This window comes from Paramormyrops kingsleyae, chromosome 7 (assembly GCF_048594095.1).
Source record: "Paramormyrops kingsleyae isolate MSU_618 chromosome 7, PKINGS_0.4, whole genome shotgun sequence".
NCBI classification, from domain to species: domain Eukaryota; kingdom Metazoa; phylum Chordata; class Actinopteri; order Osteoglossiformes; family Mormyridae; genus Paramormyrops; species Paramormyrops kingsleyae.
The window spans coordinates 8,766,673-8,784,506 of record NC_132803.1 but is presented as its reverse complement, the minus strand read 5'-3'; the positions used below and the strand labels follow the sequence as shown (position 1 = coordinate 8,784,506).

At 43.2% G+C, this 17,834-nt stretch overlaps 2 protein-coding genes across 6 annotated transcripts in view; one reads left to right on the top strand and one right to left on the bottom strand.

Moving 5' to 3' along the window:
- Positions 1-7,686, top strand: part of LOC111842083 (calcium/calmodulin-dependent protein kinase kinase 2) — a 19,318-nt gene extending 11,632 nt beyond the window's left edge. The window contains exons 9-17 of one of the 2 annotated variants that reach the window (XM_023808359.2): positions 40-128; positions 518-717; positions 897-950; positions 1,377-1,450; positions 1,864-1,951; positions 2,407-2,535; positions 3,039-3,139; positions 3,545-3,595; positions 4,167-7,686. In XM_023808359.2, coding sequence (XP_023664127.1) covers positions 40-128; positions 518-717; positions 897-950; positions 1,377-1,450; positions 1,864-1,951; positions 2,407-2,535; positions 3,039-3,139; positions 3,545-3,595; positions 4,167-4,239 — 859 coding nt within the window. In that variant the 3' untranslated portion in view covers positions 4,240-7,686. The remainder of the gene's footprint in view (positions 1-39; positions 129-517; positions 718-896; positions 951-1,376; positions 1,451-1,863; positions 1,952-2,406; positions 2,536-3,038; positions 3,140-3,544; positions 3,596-4,166) is intronic. The other variant, XM_023808361.2, reaches the window with a different exon arrangement.
- Positions 7,553-17,834, bottom strand: p2rx4a (purinergic receptor P2X, ligand-gated ion channel, 4a). 4 transcript variants are annotated; one of them, XM_023808314.2, is made up of 12 exons: positions 17,746-17,834; positions 16,427-16,598; positions 15,531-15,602; positions 15,222-15,294; positions 13,410-13,506; positions 11,138-11,218; positions 10,200-10,341; positions 9,954-10,090; positions 9,215-9,305; positions 8,993-9,058; positions 8,452-8,547; positions 7,553-8,287 (listed from the first exon to the last, which is right to left on the bottom strand). In XM_023808314.2, the coding sequence occupies exons 1-12, from the start codon at positions 17,766-17,768 to the stop codon at positions 8,267-8,269; spliced, it is 1,071 nt and encodes a 356-aa protein (XP_023664082.2). In that variant the 5' UTR covers positions 17,769-17,834; the 3' UTR covers positions 7,553-8,266. The 4 variants fall into 4 exon arrangements, with proteins under 4 accessions (XP_023664082.2, XP_023664080.2, XP_023664081.2 ...); XM_023808312.2 differs by lacking the exon at positions 17,746-17,834 and adding an exon at positions 17,341-17,698; XM_023808313.2 differs by lacking the exon at positions 17,746-17,834 and adding an exon at positions 17,341-17,693 and having other exon boundaries at positions 16,451-16,598.

Here is a 17,834-nt window from a genome sequence, read left to right as displayed (position 1 = left end):
GGCTGACCCCAAACTCACACCCGCCTCCCCCCCCGGCAGCGCCGTGATGGAGGTACCCACAGAGAAGTCGCTGAACGAGGACCAGACTCGCTTCTACTTCCAGGACCTGCTTAGGGGAATTGAGTACTGTGAGTGGGCGGCCTGGGGGAGCCTCGCTGGGGCGGTCAGGCCCATCCGGTGCTGCTGTTAGCATTAGTGCGCTAACTTCTTTGTTGACATATGGTTGCAACCGGGGCATCGGCAGCCCGTTACCTGAACTGTTTATTCTACCTAAAGCTAAAGGCAGGTATAGAGTGATGCACATCCTGTCTGGCTGTTTAAATTATTTAAAGGGATCCTCTGGAAATGGACTTGACAGGTAAATCATGGCTAAACCAATCGGTACATTTTGGGTCGTAAGAGACCCCGGTTGAAACCACTTAGTTTCTAGCCGTATTAACTGTGGATCATCACCACCGACACGGTGCCGCTAAAGAGTAAGTGACTCCGCCCAATTCATTTGCACCCCCCCCCCCAGTGCATTACCAGAAGATAATTCACCGGGACATCAAGCCGTCTAACCTCTTGGTGGCCGAAGACGGACATGTAAAAATTGCAGACTTCGGTGTCAGTAACCAGTTTGAAGGAGCAGATGCTCTCCTGACCAGCACGGTGGGGACTCCGGCCTTCCTGGCCCCTGAGGCACTTTCCGAAACCAGGAAGAACTTCTCTGGCAAGGTAAATCTAGCCAGCATCGCCCCCTGGTGGCCGTTTTTGGCAACTGGAAGGCCCACTAGATCAGCCCAGCATGTAATGTTAGTTAACATTGAATGAGAATTGACTAGGATCAGAAAAGCAAAAAAGTTTAATTATTTTGATAATTAGCTTCTTTTTTCTTTTGTGTTTTTATCTTTCAGGCCTTGGATGTTTGGGCCATGGGAGTAACTCTGTATTGTTTCGTGTTCGGAGTGGTAATTTCTAAGTTTTTTGCCTCATCATAATGTCTGATGCTTGATCAGTATACATTCCACCTTAAGTCTGTGCTATTAACACAAGCAGTGATTTGCCCTCTTGGCACCTGTATCCATGGCTGCACATTCCACATTGTCCCTTATCAGGCTTCTATGTGTTTTCCCATTGAACACCTTCCTGTCTGGGAGCCAGATATTTCCTGGAGTGTATGGTGTTAGTGCACCAGCTTAACAGAACGCCTGAAGCCTTTCTTTTAAGACTCAACTGGGAGACTTTAAAAGCTCCTCTGTACTTGCTGGCTTCTTCCTGCTAAATGCTCATGGCCGACGCAAACCCCCCCTCGATGGGTCTCGGCTCCTGCCTTAACTGCTCAGCGGCCTGATCCTTCAGCCTCTGCCGTGACCTTCCTGCCTTTCCCCCTCCAGTGTCCCTTCATGGACGAGCGGATCTTGAGTTTGCACCAGAAGATCAGGACACACCCTCTGGAGATTCCGGAGCAGTGGGTGCCCACGGACATGCGCACACACGCACACACACACACACACAGTTGCCATTGAGTTCCTGTTTTACCCTAATTAACAATTACTTTCAGCCTACTGAAATTCATTAAATCCAGTCAGACAGCAAACAAAATCTTTGTGGTACACTCGCGTAGGAAGGAGATCGCTTCATCCATCCAGCCTCAGACTGCTTATCCTGACCAGGGTGGGAGCAGGTGGGACCTGCAGCCTGTCGCAGGCAGTACCGCAGAAGGCTGAGCTACACCCTGGACGGGATGCTAGTCCATCACAGGGCACATAAATACACACAACTTGCATATGTTTTTTAAATTTTGCATTACAATATAATATGAAAGTTGCTCTGAAATCAAACACACAATGTCTTTACAGGCAGGTCTCTTTATTTCCACAGTGCAGATGTGTCTGAGGATTTAAAAGACTTACTCTTTAAGATGCTGGACAAGAATCCTGAGACCAGAATTACGGTGCCCCAGATTAAGGTTTGAGACCCCCCCCCCCCTTTGACTCCATGTGCACCTACCTGTTTCTGTGAGCATCTGTGAAGAGCTGCGTCATTCTGTACTGCGCACTCACATGTGGAAGATTCCGGAATATTTGAAGGCGGACCAAACCTTTTATGAATTTTTACGTGGTTCATAAAATATACTGAGAATATCATGTTTCATATTTTGGATCATATGTGTCTTGGTGGTATTAATTTAAAAATCTGAAGCTAATGCAGAGTTGTTTTCTCTCTGAGTGCGATCGAGGCTGGCGTGTGTGAGCGTGTGTGTGTGTGTGTGGGTGTGTGTGAGTGTGAATATATGCCTCTATGGCATGTGTTGTTTCTTGAACGAGTCTTGCCAAGCGAGCACAGAGTGTGTTTGAGTGTATGAGTCAGCGCCAGAGTAGAGTCCTGAGTCAGTGATGAACCTCCATTGTCCTCCGTTGCCAGGTGCATCCCTGGGTGACCAGGCACGGTGCTGAGCCCTTGCCCTCCGAGGATGACAACTGCACCCTTATCGAGGTGACTGAGGAGGAGGTGGAGAACTCCGTTAAGCACATCCCCAGCCTGGCCACAGTGGTATGTCCTTTAAGCTACGCCTCCTGCTCAATGACTGACAGCTTGTCTGCCTATCAGGAGCTGTGGGCTGTATCATCAAATCTTTAAAATATGGATGGAGAAACTTCCTGCCTGGCCTTGTGTTTTTTTGCACGTTTTCAGTCAAATCCTGGCTTAATCAGCTAAATCAATGGTTAATTATCTCGGCTAATTACGCTGATGAATTTCCCTTCAGAATTTTAATGCTTCCCAAATCACTGAAATCTGCAGATGTGCTCTGATCATTTAGTGAAAAACAACAGAGATTATAAAGTAATTAGGTTGGAGCAGAAACCTGCACATACAGCTCACTGGGGAGTTCAACGCGTTTGTCATGGCGGAGGTGAAATGAGCCCTTATTAGGCTGTGTTAAAATACCAGGCTGATTAAGCTGATTGAGTGTGTATCGAGCCCAATATGAGCTACATTGCTCTGACGTTCTCTGAACGTTCCTCTAATGTCGCTCCTGTGTCCCCCCTCCCCAGATTCTGGTCCGGACCATGCTCCGGAAACGTTCCTTTGGGAACCCCTTCGACTGGGGCAGGAGGGAGGACCGCAGCCCGTCTGGGACTGGGGGCATACTGACGTGAGTCCCTGACTGGACTGGGGGGGGGGTCTAGCGATATAGCGTCCTCACAATCACATAGGCCGATGAAACTGGCTCCAGTGTAATAGCCAGATACACCAAATCCTAAATTAATATAACGCTTAATACTGTTTTTCAGTATAACGTGCTGGGAGGCTCATTAAAGGGTGCTGGTTGAGTTTGGGGACAGTGATGGTGGATGGGACTGAGAGATGTTTCCTGTTGACAGCCAGCAAACTGCATGTCACCCCTCATAAGGCCTAATCGCTAGAGAGAAATACAGTCTCTTCCTGGCTGTTTCGGAGTTGATGTTCAGTGGTGCTGATTGGCCAGCCTGCTTTTGCACACGCCGTCTCTCACAGCAGCAAACCCTGTCACCGTTCCTCTCTCCCTCCCGCGCCGTAGCCGAGGCAGGACAGGCAGTCAGAAACAGTGCTACATTCAGGGTCGCGCAAGGTAAAAGGTCACTGTGCCCAGACCCTGCATGAGCCTCGCTCCTCAAACGCATGGGGTTCGCACCTCAGCACTGCCCCCTAGTGACCAATGCCTAGGTCAGCATGAGAACCCCTAACCGGCACAGGCTTCCTCATTCCCATGCATGCAACAATGAGGAATCCCATTTCCCTCCCCCCTCCCCGTCAAATAACAATAGTAACAGTAATAACCACTGCCCTGCCTTTGTCTCCCATCTGACTATAATGTACAGTGTGGCTTGCTGGAGGTTTTGCAAAACTGGCATGTCGGAGACAGTTACTTTACACACTAGCATGTGTAAGGAAGGGAAATAAGGGACTCGCCCCTTAGTGTGTGTTTAGCTGCATGGAAATGGAAGGTTTCTACTTCCAGTGTCCCTGCAGGATTGGTGCAATAGAGAATGTGCTCTGTAGGAAACGACAGCACATTTTTGTAGGTGTTAGCTGGGTTTAAGCTCTGCTACTAGCATCTCACACACAGTAGGGTAAGGTAAGCAGCTCCAGCCTTCCCAGCCACTTACTGGTGTCTTGATGATTGTAACCCCCCCTCCCAGGAAGCAGGAGAGTGGAGAAGGCATGAGGAGCATGGATTTGCTGTTCGTCAGTGAGGACGACGTGCTCTCCTAATCTCCAGAGGGCCCCAGGCTCCCGCGTCCTCACTAGCGCTTCGCTTTGGGGTTTGTGACCTTTGGCACCTGAATGGGGCTCGCCAGACATCTTTCATTTTGCACTGTTGTTCCATCCCCCACCACTAGAGGGGGTCCGACTGGCATGAAGCTCTATGTCGGCACCCTCTATTTGAATCCCCCGTTTTCCTAAACGCAAACACACACACACACACGCCGACGTTCTCTATTCCCATCATATCCAAGGGCCCTGGAGGTATAGATGTGAGTTTTTCCTTTTTTCCCGCTTCGGTCAGTATTCCGTCACGTGCGGATGGGTTGCTGGACGGTGAATGTGTAGCCTGCCCTTTGGGTCGCCCATCTTGTACCATACTACATATTTATGTGACTAAGACTTGTGTACAGTGGCGGGTAAAGGAAAACAAAATGATATGCATATCCTTCTCAGTTGTTAAATACTGTTAATGCTGTAGGAGTTATGATTTTATTCAGGTGATTTGGGGAAAAAAAAAGTCAGCTTTTGCCCTCAGTACAAAGGAATCTGGTTTGAGTCCCTTTGAAGTTTCATAAAAGGACGATACAACGTTGGAGGACAAAAAACCGCGTCCGATTCTCTGATCCGAGAACAAAACGCAGCATCCAAGAAGCGTGTAAAGTTGCTTTTGCTGTCAAACTGATACACCTTATACAGCTGCAATAAACGCACATGCCGCTGGTTACACATGGCTGTATAATATTATGTATAAACCTGTTGCTATAAGGGGCGTAAATTGTAAGCTTTGCCACAATACGATTCGATTTCAATTTAGCAAGGCAGCGGCAATTTGACGTCAGGTGATATTTGAATTGCTACTGCGATACAGTAAGATTTGATTGAGTACATGATTGATACTCAATGCAATGAAACAAGCTAATTTTAGGAATTGAATTCAAAAAGACTTAACATTACATGTTCGATTTCAATAACAGAATATGTTGAAAAATCTCCATCTCAAACACAAATGTCTGCACAAGAAATATTCCGTCTTGTATTTGTACAACTATTTCTGGATATATATATATATAAATAGCTTACTCTGATGGTGTACTAAAGTACATAAAATGTACTGTAATGTAGTGCTCTTTATTCTCAATGAAGGTGAGTCTCTAGATTTCATTGTGCAAGATATTTTCCAGCAGCATTTTAGCATATTGTCATGGTTTAACGATATGAATCTATTTGTTGTCGACTGAATTGGCCTTAACAATCAATATATCACTTAGAATTAATGAATCGTTACACCACTAGTTGCTATGGCTCCATCCTTCTTTGAATTGCCTCGACGTAAAGTATGTGCTGTCATCTTTTAATGCTTTGCTGTCCTTGACTTTCAAAGACCTCTGTGTAAAATTTGACACACCAAGTAGGCTTAGCACCTACTCTATGGTTTATTTGCACCCTGGTCAGTTCTAGCTTTGCCTTCAGACACTTAATTTGGATCTAAACTCCAAAAATCTTACTCCTTTGTTGCCTGTGATTTTTTTTTTCCTGGGGTGAAAATAATTCTTTGTGGTTTCTTGTAAGGCGCGTGACGGAGAGGCTTAAACCAAAAACGTACTGAGGCGAATTTTAATTCAGGACTAACAACATAAACCAGCTAATCCAGTGGGCCCACGAAGGCGGAGCAGAGAAGGTCCAAACCAGTAACCTGTACCGTCAACCAGTATTCACAATAAAAAACCAAGATGTAGAATTAACGTCACAAGGTGTTCCACCATAGCTCTGAGGGCGTGGCCAAGTGTCTTTTTGATGCTTTACACTTCCATGGACATTGAAGTCGAACATACTTTTAATGTAACTTCACCTGAAGTGTATGTTATACAGTATAAAGAAAGTGGTAACTGTTTAGGGTAAATGTATGCATATATTGTATATATACTCTACTGCGTGTGCATACAATGACTGGCATTTATATGATACATACTTTGTTACTCTTTCATAAGGCTGTATGTAATTGCACAGAAAAACTGCACTTTGAGCAGGTGGGGGTAAGTTAAGAATATGGATCCTGTGACCCTTAAAGGACGATGCTTACCCGTCACCTCCAGCATGTCCCCACGTCCACGGGGGGTGGGGGTTACCTGGATGATACCGACGAGTATGCCGACGAGTATGCCAACAAGCATACTCACAAGTATGCCGACGAGTATGCCAACAAGCATGCTCACAAGTATGCCGACGAGTATGCCAACAAGCATACTCACAAGTATGCCGACGAGTATGCCAACAAGTATGCTCACAAGTATGCCGACGAGTATGCCAACAAGTATGCTCACAAGTATGCCAACAAGCATGCTCACAAGTATGCCGACGAGTATGCTAACTAGCATGCTCATGCTTCCTCGTGACCAGTACATGTGATGAAGTGGGAGTAAGGGGGTCACACACAGGGGCTGAACCACTGGTACTTCTACCCTGGCTTTAATTGTCCCTGCATGTCACTCTCCAAACAGTGCCACACTTTGTATACTGGACGTGCTGTTTTTACCTATTACTGTACTATGCATAACCAAATTTTACTGAATGGTGCAAATTCTCGACCTTGTCAGCCTGTTTGTTATCGTTGTTACCTGATAACTGAGTTGCTCTGGTGCAAGTTCACTTTAGGACTGTAAATTGTGCCATATTTTGATTGCTTCATTGCAGATCTTTATAATAAACCTGTACAATGTAATAGTGAATTTAACTATACCAGGATTAAACCTAGAAATAATATGTAAACAATAATATTGGTATGAAAACTGGGAGTGGGCTGTGCCGGGCGAAACTGTCAAAGGCCGTTTGTTTGGTTTGGCGTGAGGCTGAGAGCCTCAGTCCTGAATTCCAACCTAGACCATGTCGTGCCAGAACATTGTTGAAACTGGCCTCTTGCATAAAAAGGCGGACTTCTTTAAATGCCATCAGAAATCAAGAAATGCGAGTTCACACTAACTGAATTCCCCAGTCTCCAGATCTTTAGCAAGAGATTTCTGTTGTACTTGTTAGACATCATTTTGTGTAGATACACTATGTATGAGCAAGTAGGTTAAGGGCTTGACCTTTGACCTTTAAGCTCCCTCAGCGGCCACACAGCAAACACTGCACCCAGAGCCACGCCCCGCATCCCACAGCACGCAGGGCCTCCTTCGACCTTTGCTCGTTCTTCGCCGAGACTCTGCCCACTCCCACCTGAAGGGCTACGATCATGGTGACCTACCTTCTCCGAAACTGTAGTGCACTCCTTTCCATAGTTAACGTAGTGTGCAAGCAAACAAAACTGCATGCCAACATATCGCCATATTTACAAACGCATGTTTTTTTTTTTTTCCCTCCTGTGGTGAATGAAGGATTTGCCAATGATCTGATACTTTACTAATCTATACATATTGTATCTGGTTGATAATTTGAATAAAGTACAGTTGCCTTTAAGCAGTACGGGTAGAGTGAGCTCTTTGCAATTTCAATGCATTTTTTGCAGCAGCCTGACGGAATACATTGGACCCAGTCTGTTTTACTGTGACATTATATTAATTCTGGAAAATTATTAATTATTGCTATTATTTGTAGCAGGAGCCCAAATTGGAATGAATGGGGGGGGGGGGGTAAGAACTCATGTAATATTAAATCCTGCTCCTTCTATACATTTCGTTAAATGCATAAATTAAACACTGAATTGCAATAGGTGAGATCAGCCTTAGACACACATACATATATATCTGTTATCAACATTGGTATCAAAATATAAACATAGATTTACCACTGTAGCATACTGTCATTTGACTACATCTCATTTGCTGCATTTAATCACCTGATTTATTGTTTCATTAACATACGCAGATAATATTTATACAAGTTAACCTGACTTAAACAGTATTAAAAAAAAAAAATACAGTTCATGGGCTATTGAATCTGAGTTGCAGTTACTTCCCAGAATGCTGAGTCAGCACCTTTATTTGCTCTTATCGTCCATCTGCCACGTCCATCTCCAGCAGGATGGTACCCAAGGTCCTTAGGGAATTTCTTCAGAAAGCTGATGAAAGATTTGGGAGGTTCTGATCAGGACACTTTCAATGAAAGAAACATCCGGAATCTAAATGTCAGCATATTAACGTGAATGCCCTGTCGTGGCGATAGCACTCAATTTACAAAAATGATACACAGGCATTGTGCTTTCAAAAGGTAAGGGCCACTCACCAACTCAAAGTCATCCACATATGAGTATTTCTGTTCCTTGTATATGTTCTTCTTCTTCATGAAAGTCAATACTATCCAATCACATACAACTGTAACCTTTAAATAAACTGTTATTAGCTTCATGCTAGAATCATGTGGTGACTGAATACTGACATATTTACCATCTCATGGCAAAAGGTAAGTTTAATTCCTGCCCCTAATCAAAATCTAGTTCTTAACACTTCTTGGTACAAACTGCATTGCTTGGTTAAATGTTTCATCATAATGAAATGAAATTATATTTATTTGCCGTTTGTACAAGTAAAGGTATACAGACATAGGTGAGAGTGAAGCACCCAGTCAGCCCTTTATTCAGCACCCCCTGGGGCATTTTTCAGGGGGGATAAGGGCCTTACTGAAGGCGTCGATGGTAACGTGACTTTTATGCTGAGCTAGAGATTTAAACTGACAACCTTCCGGCACAGGCACTAAACCACTGAGCGGTACACCACCCCCGATATTAAGGTCATGTCATCACATGCTGTTTAAAAAAGGCACCTACCAGACCCATGAGGGCAAGTCCCGCGCCAACATTTAGCAGCATTGGTACAATGTTGAATTTGCCCGCCTGCAGCAAGGAAACACCAGTCACCAGCAAATGATGTGAAATTAACTTCTCATTGGTTTTTTACAGGTGCGCCGACTCTCAGATCAAGGGTTACGAAGCACCACCATCTACTCCCTCACAGTCAGGCCATTTTCCCTCACCGGAGAGCGGACCCACCTTGCCAAATACCATAACGTCGAACCGAATGCCAAATGCTTTGATTAGTGTCCTGGTTTCGACTTCGCCGTCACTGTAATACTTTGCAAATCTGTCAAGCAAGTGACAATGGTTACTCTCATACTGTATCCTCAGATCAAAAATGCCTCTACTTTCATGTTGCATACTAAACATCGCAAGGAGAAAGATCTTGGTGTGTATGTTGATGCTTCCATGTCCCACTCTCACCAGTGTGGGGAAGCAATAAAAAAGGCCAATAGAATGTTGGGTTATATCTCTAGGTGTGTGGAGTTTAAGTCAAGGGAGGTGATGTTACATTTATATAATTCCTTGGTAAGACCCCACCTAGAATATTGTGTATACGGGCATGATTCCTCTTGTATGATGAAAAGCTAATTTTACATAAAAAGTTATGATGCAAACTCCAAAGCTCATTTTATGTTTCAGTAGTAATGGAAATGTAGTAGGTCAGTGATGTCTCTTCTGGGGCCCTAGTCAATATTAATGTGTGGATAGTAATTCGCTTCTTAGGCTCAGCAATGTCAAACTAACAGTTCAAAGCATGGAAAAACGAATCCATATTTCACGAGTATATAAACAACTTGAACGTTATCATCAAGTACCTTGCACTACCAAATGAATAAATTAATTAACTTTACCCATCATTCAACACTCCAGGTGACTATATATATATATATATTGACGACACGGGCATAAGTCACCCAAACATCCTACGCACCGGAAACTGTACCCAGGTGCCACAGTGTTCTCTGGGTCCTTGTTGTCCAGGCGTCGGAAGGTGTATTTAGGAACGCACCAGCTCTCTGGCATGTCCAGGTCGCAGTCCCACCTAATCTGGATGCCCATCACCCCACCCTGTGTGGAGAGACCAGAGATATGCTATAAGGAATCTTGTCTAATCCCAAGCGAGACTAAACTGGTCTGGCGATACAATCATATAATAACCAAAGAAAAACAAACTGACATTTAAAGCCATGTCCTGAAAATCTTCTTGGGCCTCGGAGACGATGTCCCTGAGCCTGAAGATGGGGCAGTCTGGGTCGGTGGTGCGACTGAATACACAGTTTGTCAGGTAGGTGCTGTTGATATGGGGCAGGATGTTCCTTCTGCATGACAAGAAAATGATGAAAAAAAACGACAGATACAGGAGGTTCAGGTGAAAGACACGACAGATACAGGAGGTTCAGGTGAAAGACACGACAGATACAGGAGGTTCAGGTGAAAGACACGACAGATACAGGAGGTTCAGGTGAAAGACACGACAGATGCAGGAGGTTCAGGTGAAAGACACGACAGATGCAGGAGGTTCAGGTGAAAGACATGTCTGTGGACTGCAGGAGGGGAACCCGGAGTAAATCCACATGCAGAACATGGAAACACACAGAAATACATGTAAATATAATGTAGATACTTAGAAGAAATAGACAAGAGTTATTAAATAATATTATTAATAATAATTATTATTAATAGTCGTAGTAGTCTTATTACTATTAGTTGGCGTACAACTCCACTCCCTAAAATTCTCAAAAAAATCTGATTCCTTACTACCAAAGAGACAAATACTATATCCAGCCTCTCCCCAGGTTACGATGGGGATACGTTCCGATAAACCTATTGTAAGGTGAAAGTTCATTTTAATACAGTAAACCTAACAAACATCATAGCCTAGCCTAGCTTAAACATGCTTAGAACACTTACACTAGCCTGCAGTTAGGTTTTGTGATAATGATTTTGCCCATTTTATAGTAAAGTGTTCGATATACTATGTAATGTATTGAATAATGTACTGAAAGTGAAAAACATCTACCCATCAAAGTCGAAATATCGTAACGTGGACCATCATAACCAGGGGAGTAACTGTATTACTAAAGAGCCACATCATATCATCACCTGCAAACTCACCTGCTAAAGTTGAATTTGGGATATCGGATGTGATTTTTAATCAGAACGGTGAAGTTTTCGGCTGCTGCCAAGATTGGCGGTCTGTGACAATTGGGGGGGCAGGGGGGGACACAAGTTAAACCTCTTAGTTTAAAACCAGACAACCTGTGTGATGTACTACGATATGAAGCAAGCTTTACATACCCAGAGTCTACGCAATAGCACCAAGGTTATTATCGTCAACGAAAACGAACGAAATAACGAAAACTAGAATTGAAAAAACATTTTCATTAACTGAAATAAATAAAAACGACAATTAAAAGAAAAAACGATAACTAACTATAACTGTATTGTGCGTTGACAAAACTAACTAAAACGTACTGAAATTATAGATGAAATGTCCTTCGTTTTCGTCTTTGTCAATTTATTTATGTCGATTTATTTCGCTCTAGCAGTTTTACGTGAGCTGGCAGCACCGTACGGCACCTCTGTCCGTCACTTCTTGTTTACAGTCGGCTTTTGCTCACCGCGTTACCTGGAAAAATGGCGACGACAAAAGTTGGGAGAAGGCGGCAGAGTCCTATCTGGAATTTCTTTCACTATGACAGCGAGACAGTTAAGAGCAGGTGCATTGTAGAAACAGGTGACGAAATCTGAAAGTCCACTTGAGAAGCTCGCATAAGACGGCTAATCGCGAGTACCTTGACCAAGTAGCATCTCTGATTAGCTCCCCCGAAAGAGAAGCAACATCCCGGCCAGGTAGCACCGGGAAGGAGGGGACAACCATAATGAACTGACCAAACAGCTGCTGGTTAGTAAATACGCAGGAACACCACAAGACTTCATTTCCTTTTTGTTTACAATATTGGACGTATGGTTAACATAGAAAAGCAAAGCACATCAGCATCAAGCCCCCGGGGGAGACCCAGGACACGCTGGAGAGACTATATGTCTCGGTTGGGCTGGGAACGCCTCGGGATTTCCCCAGTGGAGCTGGAGGAAGTGGCCGGAGAGAGGGAAGTCTGGGTTTCCATGCTGAGACAATCCTGTTGTGCAATGGTTCTTGAGTTTGTTAATGTTTTTCTCAGATTGAGCTCCCTGAGACTCCTGGCTGTCAAGAAATGTGACGTGTGCCTCGTGAATGGGTTTATATTCTTATGTTCATGTGTGTCTTTAGTCTATTGGCTATTTTGATTCGTACCAGGCACACTACCTGTATCCAACATCAGAAGCAGTATCACACACATTTTGCACATAAGCTGCTATCTTGTAGAGTGTTGGTTGTTGTGGATGGTTGGTTGTTCAAAAGTAACTGAATACACTTTTTGAAATGGTTTCCTTTGTTGAGTTTTATTACACAATACTTACTGATCTTTTTGAATCCTGCACCTGACAAATAACCCAAAGTATGAAAAAATGAAAACTAATACTAAAACTAATAAAAACTAAACTAAAACTAAGCATTTAGAAAAAATTAAAACTAACTAAAACTAGCAAACCTGCTCTAAAAACTAATTAAAACTAACTAAATTAGAGGGAAAAAGGTCAAAACTAAATAAAACTAAACTATAATGAAAAATCCAAAACTATTATAACCTTGAATAGCAATGGGTTAACTAGTTTAACAGCTTAAACCTGGTTTTTGCAATCACATGTACTACAACGGTGGATATCAACTCAGTAAGTTGATTCATTTATCTAGTTTGTCTGAGCAGGTTCCCATTAATGGGGTGGAGTCGGCATTATAAACTAGGGATGCAGGCTAAGAGCCACCAATCTGCAGCTGGCAAGGGGCTGCAAAGGGACCAACACCGAATATCGGTATCAGGATAAAACATCTGCTATGCAAAATTAGCGATATCAGCCATCCCTACTGCTTAGTCCAAGTCTGGCACTTGCAGAGGCTACGTATAGAGGCTACATATATATGCTAAATGCTAAATGGCGGGATATACCCCCAACTCAATCCAAAAGCCTGCTGTTAAACCTGCTCGGAGCAAGTTCGGTATGTGACAAATTCCTATGGTAATATACCTTGCTTAATAGTGAACTACAATTCGTAGTATGCAAAACTTGGAAGTAGGCTTCAAGAAGCCTCGCTAAGCCAGTACATTGGCTCCATAACACTCCCATCAGGTGATCTGGATTGATGCAAAGAATGCTACAATAACCTGCTACAATAAGAATGCTACAGTAACCTGCTACAATAAGAATGCTACAATAACCTGACAATGCCACCTTGTGCCACAATGCAAGGTCTGGGAATGGTACAGCCACAATGGTTATTACTCACTCTGGTGGGTCTACATCTTCTTCCAATGGACACCAGGCCAAAACCTCACAGGTCTTGGCTGAGGCTGAGTAGTTCACACACCTCCCCGTCTGCACACCTGCAGAGGTCGTTTCTCATTGAATGTTCATCACCAATAGACACAGGTCTCCTCTTCTTCAAGTCCCTCACACTTCTCATTTGCCATGGACTGTATACACCATGCACTCTGGATTCCCCGACATACAGTAATTACATGCTGTCTCTGAATTTCATTTCTTGCCCTTATACATTTTTGACCTGTGTTTATATTCAGTGCCCATCAGAAGTACACCGCACATTTTAGCATTTTGGTTAAACTGCACACATTGCAAATACAGTCAAAACTTTTTGAAGACGACGAAAGATGTAGGATTATCGGTGATGACATGACCTACACATTCACCTAACCTTCAGCCCATTCCCAGTAGTGTCTTGCTGAACATCCACTGTGAGGTTGATCGACTGACAGACTGGAAATCCACTGTGGAATGTTTGATCAATCCAAGACTTTTATTCTGAAATTTCACGGCATTGATGGAAGTGACATCACTCACTTCTGTTTAGAAGAAGAATGGCTTTTGATTGCTATGTTTATAAGTAGGGGAATGGTTTTGTTAGCTATTGTATGGCTGCTACAAAATACACTTTGTTGTTACTGCTTCTGGTTAATAGCTTAATTCAATGGCATCTGCACATTGCTTTGATCTACTGAATAGTGTTATCATACCACTTACATAAATATAAAGAATGTTACCCTAAATCCAACTGCCAATCGTTTTATTGTATTTTGCAGTCAATAAATCTCCCTCATTCAAAAGACCATAATTGTATACTCAATCGTTTTCACAGTGTTTTATGTTCGATTTTGACCAACAGATGCACAGATCGATTTGGAAAAGAAAGACTCGAACAAGATAGACAGGCTTTACTCCGATGTCTATCGTAACCCTTTCCAATAAGCTTTAGCATCATCTCAGAGAAATTTAAGTTAGATATTACATAGCAGAAGCACAATCTACATAGAAAGACATACCTTCCTTTAAACAACCATTCCTTAACGGTACAACGTTATTTAAAACTCAAACATTCGTTGACAGAGGGTGCAGTTTCCCCACATATTCAACACAATTAACAATAACTGTAAAAATAACTTTTTAAATAGTGCACATTATCAGTTAAAATGTAGCAGCCACCAAAAAAACTCTGCCGCATCGAATAAGCAATAAAACTAGCGGCATGACTGCAGCCTTCCGGTCTGTCAGTGGATCTGATTCACAGTGCTTATTCAGCAGATTGGGGGGGGGGGGGATAAATAGGAAGATCAAGGCTACACAGCCAGCTAGTGCAGACTTCTCTAGCAGTGCTGGATAGAACTTTCAGAAAAATACCTTTAGTGTAATCAACAGAAAGCCTAGTCTGTCCTATTGTAGTCACTATAAAAGGTTTATATTTTGATCAGCCTGGTCTTCACCCCATAGGTGGTGTTTGTCATCTGATGTTGTATTTTTCCTTAATTGCCATTACCTTTTCATTTCGTTTGTGGCACTGATAAGTGCTTATAACTACTAAAACACAAGAAACCACAACTTCTGACTGAAAATGTAGTTTATATATTAAATGCAGTTTCATTTATCTTATTGCTCACTTCTCCATGGAATGTGTCTTGCTGCTGTAGCATCTAAAATTCCCCTCACAAGATGAATGAAATCTCTGTATCTAAACACTTTCTCATGTTCATAACAGGCTTTTGAACTGAAAACAGCCCCAGTACTGGGATCCTTAGGGAAGGCTCACCATTCCCGCGTGTGTCGCTGAACCCCGCCATGCAGTCGCCATCTGATGAGCAATTAGCTGTTGCACTGGGGATCTGAATAACGGACAATACTGGTAAACTTCACGTTCACCATAAATAAGATTCTAAGAATGCGGTTTTTTTTGGTTGTTTTTTTTTTTTTTAAAGCCATGTTTTCTGCCTCTGGAAAGACTTAGAGAATGGATAAAGTTAAAAAAAAAATTACTTCAGATGCACCTGCAACCTGTTCACTACTTATTGGGTGGAGGCAGAACACAGATGGAGCAGGGCTATCTATCCAAGCCGCTTACCTCAGGACAGTGACTCTGATTTTGACCTGGGGTGATGATCATGTTGGTCATGACGAAGAAGGAACTCTCTTCCTATAAAAAGTGTGTGGGGGTATGGGGAGAAGCAAAGTTATTTTCTCAAGTTTTGCAAAAAATAATAATAATGATGATGATGATGATAATAGATTAAATCTTCTGTATCATATTCCAGCCAGTTATGAAAAACAGAAAAGGGGTCAATAACCCTTCAAAGTAACCCATTTAGAGGGTCCATTAATGTGTAGTTAAAGGGCACCAACCAATTCTTATGCATCTAGAAATGACCAGTATTTCTAAAGAAAGTGTTTCTCAAACTGGCCTTAGGGGAGCCCCCCCCCCAGGACCCCATCCAGCAGAACAGGTTTTCACTCTCTCCCAGCCCCCAGTATGGAGGTGACAGGGAGCAAAAATGTGGACTGCCTGGGAAATCCCCGAGGACCAGGTTAAAAAGCAAAGTATGAAAGTAAATCATAAACAGCGTGACATGGCTGAACATGGTGAAGGACGTAATGATTCAGACACAGCTGGTCTGAGCCACTTCCACTTCCGCAGGAACACCTCCAGAGCATAGTTTTTCAGTGAGCTTTGGTCCGGCCTTCATTCCAAGTTTCAATTCAAGCAATGGCAACATTTTTCATTTAAATTATCATCAATATTACTAGACGTTATGACACTATAGTCTAAAGCTTCAGACCGGACAGTGCTGAATCATTCTCTGCTGACTTGTGTACTGAGCTGGTGGCCTGAAAATAGTTAACTTACAACTGTTAATCGCACAGATTTTCACCGCCAGTGACCCCCACCTCAGATGGCAAAGTCTAGACACCAGGAGTGGGTGCTGGGCTTGGGCTGGGGGTACAAGATAGCAGATATTCTACCTCCTTCTCGGGTTTAGTTGGTACCTGAGGGGGGATGACGTAGTCAGCCACGTCCCAAACACGCAGACCCATTGCTGTGGTGTTTGTCAGTGCAATGCCCTTGACCTTGGTGGTGACAGAGCTCAAAACAGTGTCAGTCTCCTGGTAGCCTTTCTTCAGCACACATACATACCTATGCAAATGACACAGGGGGAGATAGGGGTAAAGTTACAGTCTGAAAATATCCACCCTACACTTCTAAAAAGAAAGCGGCTGGTTTCCAATCCAAGCAGGCGGGAGTCGTCAGAGACCAAATTTCCGGCGCTCGCAGTCTATAGGTTCCCCTCGATCACCAATTACACGGCCGCCAGCTCACACGCATCTGGCGTGACAATCACGCGTTCAGACTCTCACGCACAGGCAAGAAATCTATATTATTCCATTATAAACCTAAAATGAGCCGCATCTAAAGCGTTGAGGTAGTTTGCAAGTCCTACGGTCTACTTAGAAGGTAATAAAACTCTTACGTATACGTGTAAATGCGAGTGCCAGCTGACCAAAGTTGTAGGCTATGTATCCTCGAAATGTATGTAACAGATTTAAACGTGTCAGCATTAAACACTCTACTGAATAACAACGTGTAAGAATCGTTCCTCAGTACACAGCAGAAAAGTCGGGCTATTAAGTCAATGACTGGGAGAAACTAGGTGCTAAAAAAGAAATTAAGCAGCGACGTTTGGTTCTCCTACAGTATCTAATTTCAACCAAACGCTTAAAAGTAAACGTTACGTATTTACAGCTAGGATTTTGCTTGCATTGTGCCACCTGAATGTGGATTTAGAATTAGATTCTATCATTTTATTGTAAAAATATGGCTGAATTTACGTATAGATTGTGTTTTCTTTCCCCGCCACTATTTTAAAGTACAAACCTACCCGATCACGTATCCAATGATTACAGCCTGAATAAATCGGTTGATCGCTCCTACTTTCCTGCTTCGGATCAGCAGTATTTTTGGTGTCGAGTACTCAAAAAAACACGTCCATATCCAAGTGTAACACCCCCCATCTTGGGACATGTTTGCCCACTATTTTCCAGTCTCTATTATGTGCGTATTATTCAGTCTCGGAGGTAATTAACACATCTGATTGAACTTCCCCCTTTTCCCCTTGCGAATTGCCCATGGAAGTCAGTGGATTTCCGCGTTTTACAAAACTGATCAGGAAACAGACCCACGCACGCGAATTGGGTGTGGTTATAAGATAATCACACCAAATACTCAAAAGCATTATGAGGGGAGAGTGTGTCCCGTCCAAGAATGGGAAGTATAGGCTACAAACCGGATAGTTTTAGCCTGAAGCATATCAGCGTATCCGAATCACAGTTTCCTCATAGCTGGTCCGACTCTGATGGCTCCTTCGGAAATCGG